Source organism: Centropristis striata, chromosome 3 (genome assembly GCF_030273125.1).
Source record: "Centropristis striata isolate RG_2023a ecotype Rhode Island chromosome 3, C.striata_1.0, whole genome shotgun sequence".
Taxonomy (NCBI): Eukaryota; Metazoa; Chordata; class Actinopteri; order Perciformes; family Serranidae; genus Centropristis; species Centropristis striata.
The window spans coordinates 4,264,906-4,288,292 of record NC_081519.1 but is presented as its reverse complement, the minus strand read 5'-3'; the positions used below and the strand labels follow the sequence as shown (position 1 = coordinate 4,288,292).

The 23,387-nt window shown below is 36.8% G+C and overlaps 1 protein-coding gene across 1 annotated transcript in view; it reads left to right on the top strand.

Moving 5' to 3' along the window:
* The window catches only part of ptprt (protein tyrosine phosphatase receptor type T), a 555,356-nt gene that overhangs the window by 135,051 nt on the left and 396,918 nt on the right, over window positions 1-23,387 (top strand). The window contains exons 3-7 of the mRNA XM_059329753.1: window positions 4,637-4,797; window positions 6,578-6,688; window positions 13,478-13,559; window positions 17,250-17,365; window positions 19,508-19,682. Of these exons, the coding sequence (XP_059185736.1) occupies window positions 4,637-4,797; window positions 6,578-6,688; window positions 13,478-13,559; window positions 17,250-17,365; window positions 19,508-19,682 (645 nt within the window). The remainder of the gene's footprint in view (window positions 1-4,636; window positions 4,798-6,577; window positions 6,689-13,477; window positions 13,560-17,249; window positions 17,366-19,507; window positions 19,683-23,387) is intronic.

Sequence of the window (23,387 nt, the reverse complement as noted above, 5' to 3'; positions counted from 1 at the left end):
GTGTGTGTATGACAGATTCATCAGGTTTTATCACGTCAACACATTGCTCCTCTCTGACCTCACAGCTGGGAAACAACATGTGAAATGAGTGTTTTGTCCGTTTGTTATCGTGTGAGAGATGTTTCATTATATGGGAAAGGGTTTTTATGATTTTTATTCTATGTCTGTGTGTGTGTTTTAAACATAGAGGTTTAATTTCACCTGTTGTTTATTGTGCATGAATGAATGAATGCGTGATATGTTTCTCTGTTTGTACGTAAAAAGTCTCTTTGTAACAAACATTGCACTTATCGTCCACGTGTCAAGTTAATTTGATTGAAAACACACATAAAAACACACATATAAAACACATAAACACATAAAAACACACACTAAATTACAAAAAAAACACACCAAAAACATTAAACTTTTAACTTTTAAACACACACAAACACAAAAAACATAAAAACACAAAAAAAACATAAAAGTACACACAAAATAATAAAAAAAACTGTCTGTGTGTGTTTTTTTTAACATATAGGTTTAATTTCACCTGTTGTTTATTGTGTCATTGGCGTATATGCATGAATGAATGCATGGTATGTTTCTCTGTTTGTACGTAAAAAGTCTCTTTGTAACAAACATTGCACTTATCGTCTGCGTGTCAAGTTAATTTGAGGCTATTTTACTTAAAAAACAGAATTTTAAATGACGAAATGTCTTTGCAAAGATTTAAATGGAGCTGCAAAGGACTGAAAATAAACCTTTATGAATTTAGACAAGAGGAGAGGAGTGTGTGTGTGTGTGTGTGTGAGAGAGAGAGTGCTAGGTGTGAATAAAAAATGTAATCAAGAGGTTGACTGTGGAAAGACCTGGTCAGAGAGCCAGGCTAGATTACTTCAACACACACACACACACACACACACACACTCGTACACACCTAAACACACCAGCATGCGTCACATAAACCTGAACATGAGACACTCTTCACCTGCCAGGCGACGCCACACACACATATAACTTCCTCCATAAATATCAGTACACACAAACAAATACACTCATATAGAGTACGTACACTTGCACACAAACTCACACACACACACACACACACACACACACACGTACACTGGTCACAAAATGACCAAAAAATACACAGAATGACCCAAAAAAAAGACACAAAATGACCAAGAAAAGACACAAAATGACAAAAAAGAGACAAAATGACCAAAAAAAGACACAAAATGACAAAAAAGACACAAAATGACAAAAAACGACACAAAATGACCAAAAAAAGACACAAAATTATCTAATCTTTTTACCATTGCTACCCTTCTTCCCATTTTGTTGACAATATGATCAATATGTTTTTCAACCGTGCTAGATGTTGATCAACAATTGTGCCTAAAAGTTTAGTATCATAAACATCCACTTCTTTGATTCAGTCTTTGGGTAAATCAGCAGGAAAGTACAGTGGTCCAAGTCTGTGAATTTGTGGCTACAACTTTGTTCTTTGCTTCCTCTGCACACTCTCCATCTCCAAAAGTCACTGCACTGCCCTTTCAAATCAAAATGCCGTGACATCCAGGCACTTTCTGCACAAATGCATCAGCAATCGAATGAACAAAGGTAACAAATTGTACTTTTGCTTTAATTTCTTGTTCTAACGTACATGAACAAATCTATCGATGTAATTCTGCGGAACAATAAACATTTTATAGGAGTTTTTTTCTTAAATTCTAAATCAGGGGTCTCAATCTCAAATTACCTGGAGGCCGTTGGTATCAAATGAGTATCAGTATCAAAATGACCAAAAAACAGACACAAAATTACTAAAAAAAAGACACAAAATGACCAAAAAAGACACAAAATGACCAACAAATACACAGAATTACCAAAAAAGACACAAAATTATTAAAAAAGATACACAATTATTAAAGAAAGGCACAACATTATTAAAAAAAGACACAAAATGACCGAAAAAAGGCACAGAATTATTAAAAAAGACACACAATTACCAAAAAAGACACAAAATTATTAAAAAAGACACAAAATTATTTTAAAAAAGACACAACATTATTAAAAAACACACAAAATTATTAAAGAAAGACACAACATTATTAAAAAAGACACACAATTATTAAAAAAGACACAACATTATTAAAAAAGAAGACAAAAAATTACCAAAAAAGACACAAAATTGTTACAAAAAGACACAAAATGACCATAAAAAGACACATAATTACCAAAAAAGTGAATAAAGGGACCTTCCACACACAACACGGTAAAGTGCCATTCATATAAAAAACTCACATTAAACTTTCATATCAAGGTGGGGGCCACAAAATATCCTCACCAGGGCCACAATTGGCCCGCGGGCCGCAAGTTTTGGACCCATGCTCTAAATCTTTTTAATCAATCAATCAATCAATCAAATTTTATTCAAGACTCAGGGTCCATAGGAGACAGATATTAAAAAAAAAACAATACAAATAAATAAATAACACAGCAGACAAACATATGACAGAACCCAAAAAATACAAAAAAATTATCTTCAGACCGACCAAAATAAACTGTTACGCCAGTGTCTCCAATATACTGAGGAGAGGCGGGTGGAGCTAACCTGAGGATTAGTAATAGCAACGATCACACTATTTTCGGACAGTACAAGGCGACTCATAAATTTATACATCAGATTACGTAAAAGTGCTTCACAAGTAGGCACACCCAGGCTAACAAATAGCTGGCTTGCACTGTGCCATCTTGGCTTATTTAACAGTAATCGCAAAGCATCATTATAAGCCACCTTCAGTTTGTGCATGCTCTTCACCTTGTAGTTGCACCACAAATGTGCAGTATACATGGGTGTGCAAAATGCTTTGAACAGTGTAACTTTGACTTTGTAAGAGCAGTGATGGAATTTACGAATCAAAGTATTAGCCTGTGCATATAACTTGCGTCGTTGTCTAAAAATATCGTGATCATCAGTGAGATCCTCTGTAACAACATGACCAAGATATTTAATCTCACTGCTCACGTTCAATGTGTTGTCACACAGTGTAAACTTGGGAAAAACTGACTTCCTGTCATCCTTGCTACGCACAATCATGATGGCACTCTTCTTGGCATTATACTGAATATCAAAATCAACACCATACTGGGAGCAAATCATTAATAGCTCTTGCAGGCCAGCACTGTAAGGAGACAGGATGACTAAGTCATCTGCATACATGAGGTGATTGACAAGAGTGTCATGTGTGCTTTGGGGGAAAAATGGAGGTTTCACCTCCTTATATGCTTCCAAACGTGTTCTTAAGCTGAAGCCTCACACACATTTTCTCGCTTTCCTTCCACATTAATCCAAAGACACTTTCACACCTTTGCAATAGAGCGAGCGTGCACGCATCGACAGAGTTGGAGCACCACAGTCACACCTGCTTGATTCACTATCTGTCGGCCCAAATCGTCTCCCAGTCACTTCTAACTCTCCGGCCGGCTGCTGGCAGGCAGCCAGGTGGATATAAAGCTCCATCCTGTGCCATAAAGCAGAGACTAAAACACACTTAAAGCACGAGTCGACGGAGAAAATGTGTTTCACGTCGCGGTTCAGAGCTCTCGGGGTGTGGATGCATTACTGATAAACGGCTGCAGTGAATTAAAGAAGCTTCAGTTGTTGTTTAAGTGTGAAACAAAAGGTGCAGAAACCTGCTCGACTGTTTCTGCAGCACACCGCCACTTTACACATTATCCTACATCCTACGCCCAAACTTTAACTCTGACAGCTTTACCAGAGGATTGTGAGGGAGAAGACTAATTTTCCTACGTTTCTATGTATAAATTATTTCTGTAGAGTCGAATTTGCGGCCTGGATCGCATTTTTCAAATGTATTTTTTGACAATTTTTTCTCTCCCTCTACACTCTGGCAATGATGTCACACACTGTGACACGAACATTCCGTGCAATACACACCCATTATAATCTCAGAATTTCTCCAAAAATGATCATGGTCATTGAACAGGGATTGATATAAAACTATATGACCTATCGAAACGTGGATTAATACACCGATACACAAGACTTGTGTCTACAGTTTAAAGTTTAAATGGAGTCTCTAGGTGAAATTATGCCGGAGAAGTAGACGTTTGAAAATCTCCAATTGGTCCCTACAGCTATTGCTGTATGGGACCAGTGCTCGGTGCGATTGCCTCGTGGCCCTAACTATTGTTATAGCGACTCCTGCGAGCATGATGACATCATAGCCTGCTGCGGCATGAAGGTCGAACAAATTATACTCCCCACATCCTTGAAGTCATAAAGTGTATAACATTAATTTCAATATCTGCTCATGTCTGCAAGTCTTCTCAAGGACACTTGCAGATGCAGCTCACAGGCACTCGGTACATGCTGACTGCACAGTGTTGAGACACCATGTATGCAAACACTGGGGCAAGTAAACAGAAGGAGGACAAAATCAGCACGATGACTGAGGCTGGAACCAGATGTTTACCATGATGGATTAACATCATCATTAATTGGCTGATTTTAATGACTTATTCCTTTAAAAAACCATCCCTTAAATGATCTGTATCTCCTTCCCGTGTGTGTGTGTGTGTGTGTGTGTGTGTGTGTGTGTGTGTGTGTGTGTGTGTGTGTGTGTAGGATCGTTCATGGTGGTGAACGCGTCGGGCCGGGCCTCGGGGCAGAAGGCCCACCTTTACATGCCCACCCTGAAGGAGAACGACACCCACTGCATCGACTTCCTGTACTCGCTGTCGAGTCGGGACGGAGCCAGCCCGGGCACGCTCAACGTCTACATCAAGGTGTGTGTGTGTGTGTGTGTGTGTGTGTGTGTGTGTGTGTGTGTGTGTGTGTGTGTGTGTGAGTGACAGGGAGGGATGGATTGACAGATGAAGAGGTTGATAGACTGAACAGATTAAACAGGTAAACAAACAAACTGACCTCTGTTCTCTGTCAAGGAGGGATGGAGGCAGCCCTGGGGCCCGCATGTTTAGTTAGGTGTGTATGTGTGTGTGTGTGTGTGTATGTGCTTGTGTGTGTGTGTGTGTGAGAGAGAGAGAGAGAGAGAGAAAGACAGACTAGTATTAGTAGATGTTTATGTTGTTCATTTACAGAAACAAATGCATGTTAAAAATAGGAAATCATAGAATTAGTCAGAATAATCTAACAGATAACATTAGGGAAGTGTGTGTGTGTGTGTGTGTGTGTGTGTGAGAGAGAGAGAGAGAAAGACAGACTAGTATTAGTAGATGTTTATATTGTTTATTCACAGAAAAAAATGATCAAAAATGCATGTTAATAATAGGATATCGTAAAATTAGTCATAATAATCAAACAGATAACATTAGGGAACTGTGTGTGTGTGTGTGAGTGTGTATACTGAGTATATGGCATTTCATAGTGCTTATTAGAGTATAAGTAAATGTTTATATTGATTATATACAGAAACAAATGGTCACAAATGCATGTTAATAATAGGATATCATAAAATTAGTCATAATAATCAACATTAGGGAACTCTGGGTGTGTGTGTGTGTGTGTGTGTGTGTCTGTGTGTGTGTCTGTGTGTGTGTACGTTGATGGATTCTCTGTGCTCTCGAGCAGAGTGAATGATTGACAGGTGCACTTTAAAACCCAATATTGCTTGTTTGTTATCATAACATTTTTTTTTTCTTATCAATGCAACATCCTTGAGATGTTTTCTTTATTGTGTCACTATTTGTTCTGAAAAAATTAATTCCAAAGAGGAATTTCCACTCAGTGGATAATAAAGTTTTCGTAATCGTAATCGTAAAACATTTTCTCCAGATCAGATCGGGTTAATTATTATCTTTATGATTAAAACAATCTGTTGTTTTCTTGTTATGAAAAGATAATTAACTCATTATCGTGAGAAAGCAAAAGGTGGTTTTCCTTATGATACTTGTAATGGTTGAGTCAAATCAACTGATAATAAATGCATTCAATGGGGCTAAAATAATAATATAAAAAAACAAAAAATGTATAAAAAACATCAAACGTGTATTAAATTGTCCCAGATCCACCAGTTACAGCCATGGCAATGTTAACAGAAAAAAACATGTGTTATGTAAAAAAAAAAAAAAAACAAAGGATAAAAAATTAGTCTTTTAATTATTAGTCCATTCAGTCTTATATCCATAACATGGTAATTAGTTTAAAAGGAGACATGTGAATGTGTTTACTGTCAGCTGATTTGACCCAAAGAATATGAGTTATAAGAAAAAAACATTTGTGTTCTCGTGATAATAAGTTAATTATCTCAATATCTCCAATAACACAGCTTGTTTTCCTGTGACAAGCAATTAATTATCTAGTAAACAAAAGATTGTTTTCTTGTGATGAGATACAATTAACTTGTGATTTTGAGATAACGGCATTAATAAAATAATGAGAAGCATGGCCGTTCTTGGCTTCCGTACATACACATAATAATACAGTTATGACATAAATATATAATATATAATAAAAAGGTATGAGACGTTTATTCTGAAACCCTTCAGATGTGACGTTATTCATCCATAAATCTTTTTTTTTTATTTTTTTTATGCCGTCTGTGTGCAGGTGAACGGCGGCGCTCAGGGTAACCCCGTCTGGAACGCCTCGGATACGGTCACTGAAGGCTGGGTGAAGGCCGAGCTCGCCATCTCCACGTTCTGGCCCAACTCCTATCAGGTAACACACACACACACACACACACACACACACATTCTTGTACTTCTATCTTTGCGAGGGCCCTCATTGGAACAATGAATTCCCAGCCCCTTACACTAACCCCTGTCGAACCTGATAATGTAATAACTTCCTGATAATGTAATAAAGTGCAATTCCCAATAATATAATACACTTTTTTTTTTACCAATAAATTATAAATATCTAATATTATAAACCAATTATACCAACCCTTAACTCAAATTACCTGGGGGCCGCTGGAGGCAGTATCAAAATGACCAAAAAGAAGACACAAAATTACTAAAAAAAGAAACAATATGACACAAAAAAGACACAAAATGACCACAAAAAGACACAAAATGACCAAAAAAGAGACAATATGACCCAAAAAGGCACAAAATGACCAAAAAAGACGCAATATGACAGAAAAAAACTAAATTACTCAAAAAAGACACAAAATGACCAAAAAAAGACACAACATTCCTAAAAAAAGACACAAAATGATTTAAAAAAGACACAATATGACCCAAAAAGACACAAAATTACTAAAAAAGACACAAAATTATTACAAAAAGACACAAAATTGCTAAAAAAAAAGACACAAAATTACCAAAAAAAGTAATTAAAGGGACCTTCCACACACAACATGGTAAAGTGCCATTCATATAAAACTCACATTAAACATTCATATCAAGGTGGGGGCCACAAAATATCGTCATGAGGGCCACAATTGGCCCGCGGGCCGTGAGTTTGAGCCCCATGCTCTAGATGTTAGCCAGCCAGCGCTAAATGTCAGTATTTCTATGAGTTTGTTGTTGTTTGTGAGTCTCTCTGTTGGTCTCCATCAGTCAGAAACATTCCCTGCTGCTCTCTCATTATGAGAAACAAAATACTTTGTTTTAAATGACATTTTTAACATGTCACGGCAGGTTAAATTGGAAGTTAATAAAGAGAGATTGTTATTTTTCTGCCATGACGAGTCAAAGCACAGACAGCTGCAGTAAAGAGGCTTCAGCTGGAAACATCTGTCATTCAACATTGATTGAAATTTAAAAGTCAAACAGCCCTCAAGCAAGACAACTAAAATATTAAATATTGACATATTAAATATCTCCCTGACATCAGTGAGTGTAATTAAACATCACAGTCACATTAAAGGAGGAGTTTTATCTCAAACTATAATGAGAAGATGCAGCAGGAAGCTTCCAAAATAAAGTTTGCTGTAATATCGTTCTGCAGTCATGACAGCAAAGATAGAAAGATAAGGATGTGTGTCCGTGTGCGTGTGTGTTCTTGTTCTTCCTACATAGTGAGGACCGGAACACGTTTTTAACCAACAGAGTGAGGACATTTTTGCAAAGTGAGGACATTTCGGCCGGCCCTCACTTCTTTAAAGGCTTTTTTGAGATTTCAGACTTTGTTTTAAGGGTTAAAGGTTACATGATAATGATAATTAACTGAAACTGTATTGTGTGGTTACAAAACTAACTAAAATTATAGTGAAAATGTCCTTCGTTTGCGTCTTTGTCAACTTTTTTCACCTTTTCATACATAATGAAGATGGATCAGACAAAGGAAATAAAGGCAACATTTACTGTGACCTCTTTTAACCCTTTATTGGGCAAAGAACTATATTTGGTAACTTCAGGTAATATTTCGAGAAAAGCGTTGCAAAATTACTAGATTAAAGTGGCAAATCTACAAGAAAAAAAAGTCGCAGATTTAAGAGATTGGCAAATCTGTGCGAAAAAATTTGCAGATTTACGAGAAAAAAGTGGGAAAAAAGATACTTTTTTCTCCAAGATTAACCCTTAATAGGACACTCATTGAAATACTGCAAATTCCAAATTTCAACCCTAGAGAATATTGGAGGATATTACATACAGCCAGAATGTTTAAAAAAAACATACGAAATAATATTTTGAGAAAAAAGTTTACGAGATTAAAGTGGCAAATCTACGAGAGAATAATTTGCAGATTTATGAGATTTAAAATGATGAATGTAGGAGAAAAAAGTAGTTTTTTTTCTCGTAAATCTGCAACTTTTTTCGCGCAGATTTGCCACTTAAAATCTCTTAAAGCTGCGACTTTTTCTCACGTAGATTTGCCACTTTAATCTAGTAAACTTGCAACTTTTTTCTCTAAATATTACCTGAAGTTACCAAATATAGTTCTTTGCCTGATAAAGGGTTAATCTCCCGCCCAACAAATACCCCATTACAGAAAAACTACAACTAATAAAAACTAAACTAAAACTACCAAACTCCCTCTAAAAAGTCATTAAAACTAACTGGATTTGAAAACAAAAAATCACAACGAAATTAAAACTAAAACTAATGAAAAATCCAAAACTATTATAACCTTGCAAGGGAATTCACTGTTCCAATGAGGGACCTCACAAAGATAGAAGTACAAGAATGTGTGTGTGTGTGTATCGGTGTGTTTAAGGTGCACAGACGTACCCTGCTGTGTTGTTTTATTGAGGTAACACAGGAGCGCCTGTGTTTTACCTAATGACTGAGCTGTGCTCGGTAAATGAAGGCACCCCTGTGTCGCACACACACATCTGAGGCACAATGGTAACCAAAGAGACACAAACGTGTGTGTGTGTGTGTGTGTGTGTGTGTGTGTGTGTTTTCGTCCCTAATGAGGAGACGCCTCCTACGGAGAAATGACATTTTCTTTTTCAAAAAGGAACAAAAAAACACCGTGGTATTAAAGTTCAGACCACTGTGGAGAGCAAGAACAAACTTTTAGGATAACCTATCAGTGTCTTTGAACATCGGACTACATTTGAAGTACTATTTAATATGTGTTGCAAGAGGGAAATAGTGTCATACAGAGACTGTGCACACTCAAAATACAACCCCATGGATCATACAGCAGCTTATTGGGACCCATATTTACATGTGTAGTTAGTGGTGCCCTCTGAAACTGACAAAAAATGAGAAATAAATAACTAGAATTAAGCAAATACATGCTTGAAACCAGTAAAATTATCTGTCAGTGCAGTAAGTACATTTTTCTTTGTAAGAAGTAAAAATATCTAGAAACTGGAAAACCAATGATGTCTTAAAATAAATCCAAAAATACATATTTCGAGCACTGTAGTAACATTAAAATAAGCCAGAAATACTTGAAACGAGCATGTTTTGGTGGATAGAAAATGCTTTTGAAATATTGTTCAAATTTCATGCGATTAAATCTCTCAACTGGAGCCAATATTTTAGGTAAAAACTCACCATATTCAACAGTAGAATAGATTGAAAAGTCTTTAAACAATAAGATAATTAAATAAGCACATAATAAAAATACTAATAATTAAATAAGCACATAAAGCTATGGTCAGTAGGTAAATTATACTCAAAACAATATAATTAAGATACTATTGCCAGATATAAGAAGAACATATTCGGAAGCTTCATGTTTTTTGCAGTCTTTTTTTGGTCATTTTGTGTCTTTTCTGGTAATTTTGTCCTTTTTTGGTCATTTTTTGTCTTTCTTTGGTAATTTTTTGTCTTTTTTTGCCATTTTGTGTATTTTTTTGGTAATTTTGTTTCCTTTTTTGGTCATTATGTGTCTTTTTTGGTAATTTTGTGTCTTTTTTGGTCATTTTATTTCCTTTTCTGGTCATTGTGTGTCTTTTTTTGTCATTTTGTGTCTTTTCTCATCATTTTGCGTTTTTTTTCGTCATTTTGTGTGTTTATTTATCCCCATGTCGAAAAAAATTCACAAGATAAAATACAAAATTCCACATATTTTCATTGCAAGTTTTTCTTAATTTGATACACTTTTGGTCTGTGGCCATGTAAACTCAGCCTGAAGTGCAAGACAGGATTTTTTTGTACCCGCTGGAATAAAACGCTGCCAAAACTTTGGAATCTTTTGATAAGAAAAAGCGTAGCAGCACAGAGACTCAAAGCTTATCTCCTGCATTTTTTATTCATTAGGTCGTCATTAAGCAGAGATGGTAAAGAGCATAAATATGTGACGAGAGTCCTGTAATGAAACGTGGCCATTGAACTTATTTATCATATTAAATAACTGACAAAAGCAACAACAGAATAAACTCCATACCAGAGTCTTTGACATCTAGAAACTTGACATGCGAGCCAGAGCAGGGGATTTATTTTTTGAAGGAAAGGAGGAGAGAAAAGTCTTCCCAGAAGTCTTTAGTATTCAGGCTGAGTCCCGGTTTATACTGTGGAGGATCCTGACAAGAACAGCATAGAAGTATATATGTGTGTGTGTGTGTGTGTGTGTGTGTGAGAGAGAGTATATATATATATATATATATATATATATATATATATATATATATATATATGTTTGGGTCACAAGTGCATGGCCTTTTGACAACCCTGCTGCCTGCCTGTCACTCTGAGAGTTTGTGGTAAAGACAATGTTAAATAATAAATAATAAATAAAGTTTGTGAGTGATGTGGTGAGGAGAAAACCCAAAACATTAATTAAAAGAAGAGGGATGTGAGTGGAAGACCTGTATCTAATGAGAACCAGCTCCAAATCTTCTCATCCGTCGGATCAGAAACACTGAAAGCTGCACGTTGCAACACAATGACGTCAAACTGCTGCAACAAAAAGGAGCCGAGAAGAACGATGACAGCAGTGCTACTGTTACATCTGTTAGATAATAACTTCACCTGCAATATGCAGAACCAAACATGAGGTTAAATTTGAGGAATGCCGTGTATTTGACACTCCACACACACACTTGCCTTCTACTGCTCCCAAACCAAGCATGATGTGTGTTACTGAGGATAAATATCCTGCTACAAAAAAATTTGCCATGTTTCCTTTAGGGGGAAGAGTTTTTCAATCGTTGCGACGGATTAAACACGGGAGATGCAACTGTGGCCGCCGTCGCTAACTTTGCACAAAGCAGCATGGCTAATTATGCACAAAGTCTCCGCTGATCATAAATGTTGTGATGGTGAATTAACCGGCATCGCTAACTGTGCACAGAGTGTCTGGTGCTTGTTGTAAACAAACAGAGATCACTAAGTGAACACCTCCTGCAGCAGCAGCACATACACACTGTACTGCTACAGAGCTAACTGTTAGCCTGTTAGCACATACACACTGTACTGCTACAGAGCTAACTGTTAGCCTGTTAGCACATACACACTGTACTGCTACAGAGCTAACTGTTAGCCTGTTAGCACATACACACTGCACTGCTACAGAGCTAACTGTTAGCCTGTTAGCACATACACACTGTACTGCTACAGAGCTAACTGTTAGCCTGTTAGCACATACACACTGTACTGCTACTGAGCTAACTGTTAGCCTGTTAGCACATACACATTGTACTGCTACAGAGCTAACTGTTAGCCTGTTAGCACATACACACTGTACTGCTACAGAGCTAACTGTTAGCCTGTTAGCACATACACACTGTACTGCTACAGAGCTATCTGTTAGCATGTTAGCACATACACATTGTACTACTACAGAGCTAACTGTTAGCCTGTTAGCACATACACACTGTACCGCTACAGAGCAAACTGTTAGCCTATTAGCACATACACACTGTACTGCTACAGAGCTAGCTGTTAGCCTGTTAGCACATACACACTGTACTGATACAGAGCTAACTGTTAGCCTGTTAGCACATACATACTGTACTGATACAGAGCTAACTGTTAGCCTGTTAGCACATACACACTATACTGCTACAGAGCTAACTGTTAGCCTGTTAGCACATACACACTGTACTGATACAGAGCTAACTGTTAGCCTGTTAGCACATACATACTGTACTGCTACAGAGCTAACTGTTTGTCTGTTAGCACATACACACTGTACTGCTACAGAGCTAACTGTTAGCCTGTTAGCACATACACACTGTACTGCTACAGAGCTAACTGTTAGCCTGTTAGCACATACACACTGTGCTGCTGTACGATGATGCGGAAATGTTGGACTGATGATTAGAATTGATAATGGCATTGTTATCAATAAAATGGTTTCAATCCTTATGGGAAGCAAGGACAATACAGGCCAAAAATCTTCCATTTTCTGTTCACAATGACTTTTTAAAAATTATTAATTATTTCAATTTTTGCATGTATTTACTGCATGATCAGACTAGTTTCATTGAATTGAATTGAATAAATGTGAACAAAAGAGAAGAAGGGGTTAGTTTTAGGATTAAGAAGTTTTAAAAGAGTCACAACTTCAGTGCAAAAGTTAAAGAAAAACAAATTAAATTAACAAACAGTTTGCATTATTCACTTTAGCTCTTTGGCTTTTGAGAGTTTGCCTATAAATATGGAATATGGAAAAAGGAATGCCTCTTATATGTATATATATACCGGAAAATTATAGTTTAAATGTGTTCTGATAAGTGACTCTTTATATAAAAATCATGTTTATTTTGTTGCAAAGTATAGCAATGAAACTATAACTACTATGCTACTTTTGGCCTGTAGCATATAAGACTGAGGATGAGGAGGAGGATGAGGAGGGGGAGGAGGAGGAGGAGGAGGAGGAGGAGGAGGAGGAGGAGGAGGAGGAGGAAGGAACAGCATATGTGGTTGGCATAAGGATGGAGACAGAAGGATGAAGGGATGAAGAGAAAAGAGGAGAAGTTGCTGACTTTCAGTGGAAAATCCCCCTGGGGTTTCCATATGAGCTTCGCAGGGGCGTCACGATGTTGCAGTTTGTGGGAGAAAAACATTGTTTTTTTAGTTTCATTACTTTTGGGGAAGACTGTGGCTCTGCTGCCTGAATCTGTCTCACTTTCCTTTCTTTCTTCCTTTCTGCTCTCAGGTGATATTCGAAGCGGTTTCGGTTCAGGGACATCCAGGTTTCATCGCCGTCGACGACATACGAGTCCTGGCTCACCCCTGCCGTAAGTCAGCTATTCTCAACCTGGGGGGCCCCACCCCAATTGGGGTCCCGGGAGATGATTTCTGGGGGTCGCCAAATCATTTTGGAAGTCAGCTCTGTCTCCACTGTGTTAAATTGTTCATGTGTTAATGTGTTTTATTCTTTTTGGTCATTTAATGTCTTTTTTTGGTCATTTTGTGTCTTTTTTTGGTCATTTTATGTCTTTTTTGGTCATTTTGTGTCTTTTTTTAGTCATGTTGTTTCTTTTTTTGGTCATTTTGTTTCTTAGGATATTTTGTGTCTTTTTTGGTCATTTTGTGTCTTGTTTTTTGGTCATTTTGTGTCTTTTTTTTATCATTTTGTGGTAAATTTGTGTATTTTTTGGTCATTTTGTGTCATTTTTTGTCAATTTGTCTCTTTTTTAATCATTTTGTGTCTTTTTTTGGTTATTTTGTGTCTTTTGTTGCCATTTTGTGTCTTTTTTTAGTCATTTTGTGTCTTTTTGGGTAATTTTGAGTCTTTTTTGGTCATTTTTTGTCTTTTCTGGTCATTATGTGTCCCTTTTGGTCATTTTGTTTCTTTTTTGGGTGATTTTGTGTCTTTTTATTTGGTCATTTTGTTTCTTTTTTTAGTCATTTTGTGTCTTTTTTGGTCGTTTTGCATCGTTTTTTGGTAATTCTGTGTCTTTTTTCATCATTTTGTGTCTTTTTTGGTCATTTTGTGTCTTTTTGGGGTCATTTTGTGGTCAATTTGTGTCTTCTTTGGTCATTTTGTTTCCTTTTTTTGTCATTTTGTGTCTTTTTTTTTGTCATTTTGGGTCTTTTGATCTGAACTGTGCATGTGAGATTGTGTTCAGTGAGCGGGGGTCGCGGACAACATGCATATTAAATTCGGGGTCACGACTCAAAAAGGTTGAGAACTACTGCTGTAAGTGACCGTGTGTGTGTGTGTGTGTGTGTGTGTGTGTGTGTGTTGTGTGTAAGTGGTTGACCCTGTACAACTGTAGCCCCACTGAGCATCATCTGTTTTATAGCTATCTCATACTTACACACTGTGTGTGGCTGTGTGAAGGACAGATTGTGAGGCTTGCAGACAGATTGCAGGGAGCCAAGAAGAAGGTCCAAACTCAGGGTCTTCATCACTCAAATGTGACAGAAGCACTTTGCTTCACAAAAAAAAAAAACCCTGCAGACTGCTTACTGCAACAGTCTGTGGCCTACTTACCTCCCTCTGTCTGCTCACTGTTTCTCTCACAGGCTCACTGTCTATTCTTATTGACACTGTTGCCTTTTTTTTTTTACATCAGAGTTTCAAATTCATTCAGTTCAATTCAGCTTTACTGGCTTTGTACGTGAGAAAATCCCCGATTCCAAAGAAGTTAGGACGCTGTGTAAAAGTCAGACTAACTAAAAAAAAAAAAAAAGTATCACATTCAGAATACAGACAAAAGTTAGTAACAAAAGTTAGAAAACCAACCTTTAAAAACTCACCTGCCCAGGCAAAGATTTGAAAGCACGGAGCGCCGGAGACGAAAAAACGAAGCAGCATGTTTCCCTGCTGTCAGCTGAACTCTAAAGTTTTGGCTTTTCCACAAGTTTCCATGTCCAATTTAGTGCGTCAACTCTTTTTCAGCGAAGGTAAAAATCGCCACAAACAAGTGTAGTAACATGATTTTACTATTTTGCAGAGATTTGTAAAATTTTGCAGTGTGCGCTTCAACATTTTTTAATGCAATGTTTTGTGTTTGCTGGTTTTTTGTGTGATTTTGGGGTATTTTTGTGTGTTTTTTGTAATTTTTCCATTTTTTTGTTATTTTTTGTGTTTTCCGTGCGTTTTTTTTAAATTATTTTTTTGTGTTTTTGGGGTAATTTTTTTAGAGTTTTTTTATGTGTGTGTTCTGCGTGGTTTTATGTGTTTTTGTAATTTCTTGTGTGTTTTTTGTGTGTTTTATAATATTTCAATTTTTGTGCTTTTTCGTATTTGTTTTGTGTTTTTCGTGTGTTTTTTCTATACGTTTTTTGTGGCTTTTGTGGTTATTATGTGTGTGGTCTGTGTATTTTTATGTGTTTGTAATTTTTTTTGTGTTTTTTGTAATTTTTTGTGTTTTCATGTGTTTTTTTTTATAATAATTTTTTCAGGTTTTTTGTGGTTTTTATGTATGTGTTCTGTGTGTTTTTATTTGTGTTCTTAACCAACAAAAGCCCCAAACTCCAAAGGGTTAACATGAGGCTAAAATTTAAGATCAGTTCAAACAACAACAACAAAGTTTTTTTGGTCTAATCCTTGGTCACAGTTTGTTTTTCTTAAACAACTTTGTTCCCTAAAACTTCTTGTTGGTCTGTTGCTCCCGACTCCCTCTTCAATTTTCTTTTTATCTGCCGTCTTTCTGCTTGCTCTCTGTTGTTCTCTGAACAGCACAGAACACTTCCACTGTGCCAATCACTAATCAGATTAACCAAGGTGAGGTAATCACTGTAAAAGAATAAAACAAAGTAGAAACTGAGGGAATTTAAGCAGAAATAAGAATGTACAAGTAAGGAAATGAACAAAAAAAGAGAAAAACCTTCATATCCAAATCCTTTGTCATTTGTAACAAACTGAGCATTAGCGTCAGGGTGAATTAGTTAAATGATCGATGTCGACTCTGTTAGGCTTATCTCTGTCTGCAGACAGTGAAAATGAAATTAACCAGTGGCTGGCTGGTCTCAATGCCAGGACAAAGTCAGCCAGCGTCTGGCAGACTCTCCATTGTCTGCCTGCCCAGACAGCAGCATTAAGCCCTGTGTTTGAACTGGATTACTGCTGTTGTGGGTTTTTCTGCAAGTGTTCTTTCTTATTACGGGCGGCAACTGCTATTATAATCCAGTGTGGATCCACCATGTAATAACAAGATGGCATCTCTCAGTGGCCTGCCAAACGCTTTAATACAGGTTATGAAACTTTTATTAGTTCAGAAAGATTGAAAACCTATTCAACCTTTTAATATCCAAAATTTTGCAGTGTGCGTTTCAACATTTTTTCAACGTTTTTTGTGTTTTTTATTTGTTTCTTGTAATTTTTTGTGTTTTGCGTGTGTTTTCATACGTTTTTTGTGGTTTTTATGTGTGTGTTCTGTGTATTTTTATGTGGTTTTTTTGTGTGGTTTTTTTTTGGTTTTTATGTGTGTTTTTATGTGTTTTTGTGTGTTTTTTATTTGTTTTTTGTAATTTTTTGTGGTTTTTTTGTGTGTGTTCTGTGTATTTTTATGTTTGTTTGTAGTTTTTTTTTGTGTTTTTTGCATGTTTTTTATGTCTGTTTTTATGTGGGGTTTTTGTGTGTTTTATGTGTGTTCTGTGTGTTTTTATGTGTTTGTTTGTAGGTTTTTTTGTGTTTTTTGCATGTTTTTATGTCTGTTTTTATGTGGGTTTTTTGTGGGTTTTATGTGTGTGTTCTGTGTGTTTTTATGGGTTTTTTTTGTGGGTTTTTTGTGGGGTTTTTATTTGTGTTTTTTGCAATGTTTTACTACTACTTAAGACTTGTCTGCCATCTGTCTGCAGCTTTTTATTTTGCCTTCCAATAATTAAAATGCAGTCCGGAATTGCCCGGCGGCCTCTTGCTCGGTCACCCTGTCCTCCATGCTTGGTTCCAAACAGCTCTTATTCTACCTAATAAGTTCTTGTCGACAGCTATACATGAAGGTTCACACAGTGTCTGTTTACCTTGTGTGTTGCAGGTAAAGCGCCTCACTTCCTGCGTTTGCAGAACGTGGAGGTGAACGTGGGTCAGAACGCCACGTTCCAGTGCACCGCTGGAGGGAAGTGGTCTCAGCACGACAAACTCTGGCTACAGGTGAGCGTCTTCTTATCAGTGTGCATGAATTTTAAAATTATTTTATTTGCTTTTAAAGCTTTAAATGGTTTTGCTTCTCCTTACCTACTATTTGCCGTTGTGTTTTTTGATTTGTTGTTGTGTTTCCTGTTTTGTTGTTATGTTACGTAATTTGCCGTTGTGTTTTTTGATTTGTCATTGTGTTTTCTGTTCTGTTGTTGTGTTTTTTGATTTGTTGTTGTGTTTTTTTGATTTGTTGTTGTGTTTTCTGATTTCCTGACCACTGTATGATTGTGACAATGTGATTTATTCTTGTTATTAATTAATCTCAATGAAAATAAAACCACAATTAACAGAGGATTGTGTCTGAAAACACAATTATTCCAACTATATGGACGACTGTGTATATTCACACAATTTTATAAGTAATAATGCACTGAAGTTAGAACTCCTCTGTGATAATCAAAAATAATAAATTCTTATATAATACCTCCTGTTGTGTTTGTTGTCAACTTCCTAAAGTTTGAATGATGTACACTGTAAAAAAAAAAAGGTCTAAAAACCAGATAAAACAGTAAATCTGAGGGAAATGATCTTGCTGCATGGACAGATAATTTACCTTGACAAGATTTCTTAAATTTAGATTGTTAAATCTAAAAATAAGCATGTTGAACAATTAAAATAAGAAATTAACTCTTTAACCTTTAACCCTTTTTTTTTTTACAGTGTAGTAAATTAAGCCAGTTTTTGCTTCATCAATGAAAGCCGAGTGGTGCTGTTGTTATTGTTATTGTTTATTACACCTCAGGCAGTGATTAAACTTTAAATGAGATATCCTGTTCTGTGGTTATGATTGACTCCTGCCTGCAAATCAGAAACAGCAATCTATTGATCCATCAGATATTATATTGAATATTCTATGATAAACAATTTAAATGAAATGCGGTTATGATTTATTTATACCATTTTATAAAAAAAAAAAAAAGGCAAGTACACAGTGGCATACGTCCCCAGCGTTCCCAGCTCTATTTCAGGATTGATTAAAAGTCGTTGTTCCGCTCTGCACCGATGACTCCATCTCTCTACAAGAGTGTGTGTGTGTGTGTGTGTGTGTGTGCATCCATGCCTATATACTCATTTTAGTTTACATGTGCACTGGAAAGCGTGCATGTTTTGACTGCATGAGGGTGTATACCAGTGAGGACCCCGATGTGTACAGTAATGACATTTGCAATGGAGAGCAGTGACCCTCCTGGCTGCAGGTCTGTTGGGGAAAGCATGTTTCTCCAAATTGGCAGATAATACTACAGTGGTAGAGGAGATTGGATCAGGAGATGAGGGGGATCATATGCAAAGTAGTACGGTTCTTGGTTTCGTGTCTGACTTGCTCTGTTCAGATTGCTTCTGTACACTGCCAGGTCTTTAATGTCAATATGGGGCCAAGACTGTGTTTTTTTAGTGATTCACGCCTGTTGGAATCGCTGTAAAATGATAGAATTTGATGAATAACTAAGAATACTTGTGTATGAGCAGCAAACACGGGCTCTGGTTACATAATGGCAACAGCCATGACCAAATACTGGAGTTAAAAGTACCTTAACCCATTGAGGCCTAAAACACCTGTAAAACCTCTGGGCGATTTTAAAATAAGCCCCTAAAAGCTGAAGTTTTTCTGGAAATTCTTCTGGAAACGCTTCTACTAAATAATAGATTTTTCAGCCTCTGTAGCAGATAGAAATGAAATTCAAAAAGTATTTGAGAGCTTATACAAATACTACAAAACGACGTATCCGCTTTCCAGGCTTCAATGGGTTAAACACGTTCTGCAACTAGATGAAACAAAACAAAAAAATCAGTTAAAATTACAATTCAGACAATTTTTAGAATTTAGAATAATTAAAATACAGTCCGAAATTGTCCGGCAGCTTCTTGCTCGGTCACCCTGTCCTCCATGCTTGGTTTGAAACAGCTCTTATTCTACCTAAAAGGTCCTTAACAAAAGCCAAATACTGAATGTGAAATTACCTCAAACACATTCTGCAACTAGATGAAACAAAAAAAAAATTCAGTTCAAATGACAATTTAGAATTTTTAGAATTTAGAATACTTAAAATACAGTCTATTAGCCAATGGTTGACTGGTCTTGTCTTGGTCCCCATGCAGCAGTGGAATGGTAAAGACACGGCCCTGATGGTGACCAGGGTGGTCAACCACCGCCGTTTCTCCGCCACCGTCAGCGTCGGCGACACGTCGCAGCGCAGCACCAGCCGCTACCGATGCGTCATCCGATCCGACGGCGGCTCCGGGGTGTCCAACTACGCCGACCTCATCGTTAAAGGTACGTCCTTCTGTTCTGTTCGTCCTCTTTCACATCAACCACAAGTTGAACCACCGAGCCCATTAAAACCATGCACAACATGGGTCTAAAGTGACCCGACTGAGTTTTTATATTCCATATCTTTGCAATAAATTAATTTTAGCATTCAGCATTCCAGGTTTTCCTCAATTAGTTTGTTTTTGATCATCATACATCCTAATTTTATGTTTTCCTTTATTCATTTTTTTAAAATAAAATCCCTTTTTGTGTCACTACTTTTCTAGTGCACAACATGGGTCAAAAATGACCCATATCCATTTTTTAGCTTAGTAGCTTGCTAAGCTAACTACTTAGCTACCTTCTTGACTAAGTATTAGCTAAATAGCTTGTTAAGCTAAGAACTTAGGCAAGGCAAGGCAAGTTTATTTGTATAGCACAATTCAACACAAGGTAATTCAAAGTGCTTTACATAAACATTAAAAACAGCAAGACACAATTGAAAAAAGTAAAACCAGTCAATTAAAACAGGGAAATAGAAGTAAAAATACAAATAAGATAAAATAAGATACAGCATGATAAGAAAATAGATAAAATAATAAACTTAGCTAACTTCTTGGCTAAGTATTAGCTAAGTGGCTTGTTAAGCTACCTACTTAGCTAACTTCTTGGCTAAGTAGTTAGCTAAGTAGCTTGCTAAGCCAAGAACTTAGCTAACTTCTTGGATAAGTAGCTTGCTAAGGTGACTACTTAGCTAACTTCTTGGCTACGTAGTTAATTAAAAAGCTTATATCTAATTTCTTAGCTAAGTAGTTAGCGAAGTAGCTTGCTAAGCTAAGAACTTAGCTAACTTCTCAGATAAGTAACTTGCTAAGCTAACTACTTAGCTAACTTCTTGGCTATGTTGTTAGCTTAGCAAGCTCCTTAGCCAAGTAGTTTGTAGCTTTCTAATAATACAAAAACTTTTTTTCTTCATAAAGTATGAGACGCAAAATGGAAATAATGATCTGTTGTTGTCAAAAACAAGATATTTAAAGAATACTTGGAATATTCAATCATAAAATAAGTTGATGTCAAAAGATAGAGCACAGAAACACACAGCAGCATTAAATAACATGGGGGATGAATGTGACCCATGTTGTGCATTAGAAGGTGTTTATATTTTGCGCATCATAAGGTTAAAGAGGAGCGGTGCTTGACGAGTCTGATCAGTGTGGATGCAGTAAAGTGGGACAACTTCTTTTAATGTGGAAAGAGTGAGAAACAAGCCTGGGTTGGACTTGTCTAGTTTTGGGAGTGTGTGTGTGTGTGTGTGTGTGTGTGTGTGTTTGGCTGTTGCTCATTAGTGCTGTGAGAATGCTGAGGACGGAATACTGAACAGACTTCAGAGTAGTGACTAGAACTCACAATGAGCCTCCTTTCACTTCATTTCTGTTTGACTCTGACAGTCTTTCACTTCATTTTCCTCTTTTTCTTCTGCGTCTCATGTTTTCCCTTCCTTTCTCTCACAGTTTTGGATCGATGGCAACAAATTGTTTGTTGGCTTTTAAATAAATAATATATATAGATATATGTTTCTGTGCAACAGCAGTTCAGCAGAAGTACAAAAAGTGGTGGGATGTCTACAAAGGAGTTCATTCTATAACGTTGTACCTCTTACACCCCCATAAACATTCTGTCCAATCTGTATTTTCAGTTTCCATGTGTTCAAACCTACATAGCTCTATTTTAAATTCCAATCAAGACTCCAAAGTTTTTGCTAAGGTGCCAAAACACCACACAGAAATTTGTGTTACACAAGTAATCAATTTCCTATGTGATGTAATGAGGTTGCAAGAAAAAAAAGCAGCGTGTAGGCTCCGAGTGTTTCACACAGCGATTCGTACTGAAGTGCAGCAACAAGCAGAGAATACATGATGCTGCCAAACACTGATGAAAAATGTTTATCTCACTTGGAAACTACTTAAGCAAAAGTATTAATGGGATTGCTTGGGTTTAAGTGATTAAAATATACGGTAATTTGACGACTAATCAAAGTCGGCAATTATATTAATTACGTTGCTCCTCCTCCCTCGCTCTACTTCTTCTTCATTGCTCTTCTTTCAGCCCTCATCACCTCTTGTTTTTTTTTTCCATCCCTCTTGTATTCATCTGTTCCACTCAGCTAATCCCCCTCGCCGAGGACATTCAAATCCTCTAATGCAGTAGTTCTGAACCTTTTTGAGTCAAACAGAATCTCCACGCACAGTTCAGGTCATACAAACTCAGTTGATACGACACATTTTGGACAAATAATGAAGCAGACAACAACTAAAACAACTTGCTGTCTGTGCATTTATGTATATATTTTAATATTTTATTGTTACTTTTAATCTAAATCCTTTGCTATCAGTTTAAAGGTCCATTCTGACCTCCTGAGTGTGTAACAGTCAGCTTCAAGCCAGAGACTCCTTGGAAAGTAACAACTTGATACTTTGGGATTTGTCAGAAAAGACACAAAATTACCCAAAAAAGAATCAAATTGACCACAAAATGACCAAAAAATTACATAAAATTCAGCAAAAAATTACATAAAATTCAGCAAAAAATGACTCAAATTGACCACAAAAAGACACAAAATGACTAAAAATAGACATAAAATGACCAAAAAAAGGAAACAAAATGACCAGAAAAGACACAAATTGACCACAAAATGATCAAAAAAAGACACAAAATGACTAAAAATTACACAAAATGACCAGCAAAGACACACAATGACCAGAAAAGGCACAAAATGACCAAAAAAACCCACAAAATGACCAAAAAAAACACAAAATAACCAAAAAAAAGACACAAAATTACAAAAGAAAAGACATAAAATGACCAAAAAAATACATTAAATGACCCAAAAGACTAAAACACATTAACACATGGACACTTAAACACAGAGCTGACTTACAAAATGATTTGTTGACCCCCAGAAATAATCTTGCGACTCCAATTGGGGTCCCGGGACCCCAAGGTTGAGAATAGCTGCTCTAATGCAATCTACAGTAACCAGGGCAAAAAATATTAAGGAATCTGTGTGATTTACCATCCCACTCTCCATCCCATGGCTCATGTACTCAACAGGAAACACAGCGGTGTCCTGGTGAGGAGGATATTGATGTGGCGAGGAGGGCGGCTAATGTTGTTGTCAGGCCTTTGATGGAATTATAACGTCACAGTGATCTGTTGTTGTCAGACATAATTACATTCCTTTACCTGTCTCCTGGTTTCTGTCTAATGCACTCTGTGTGTTTTATCCATGACTCACTTCACCAGCAGCTCATGGGCTTGTCTCCGGGTAAATTGTTCTCATCAGATCAGTAAATAGATTGTATAAAGTGCACTGCCATCGGTCAATATAATATATCGTGTTTGCTAAAAATGTCAGCATGAGCTTTCTGTCAGTCACAAGACAATACAAGCTATAAAGTAAGGATTGAGCTCACTCAGTGTATGCTAGGAGTCCTGGCTACGTGGCAACCAATGGCAGTGAAGTGAAGTCAATGTAAAAGTGCCTTCAACCTGCATTCTTTCTTATGGCCAGCAGGGGGCGACTGCACTGGCTGCAAAAAGAAATCAGGTTGTTTGACAGTCCGTAAGGAAAAATACCTCAGTTTTTATGATTTCAATAGCTAGTTTCAAGCCTCCTGTAATACAACATGGTGTTTATTTTGCAAGTTATGGTCACATATCGATTAAAAC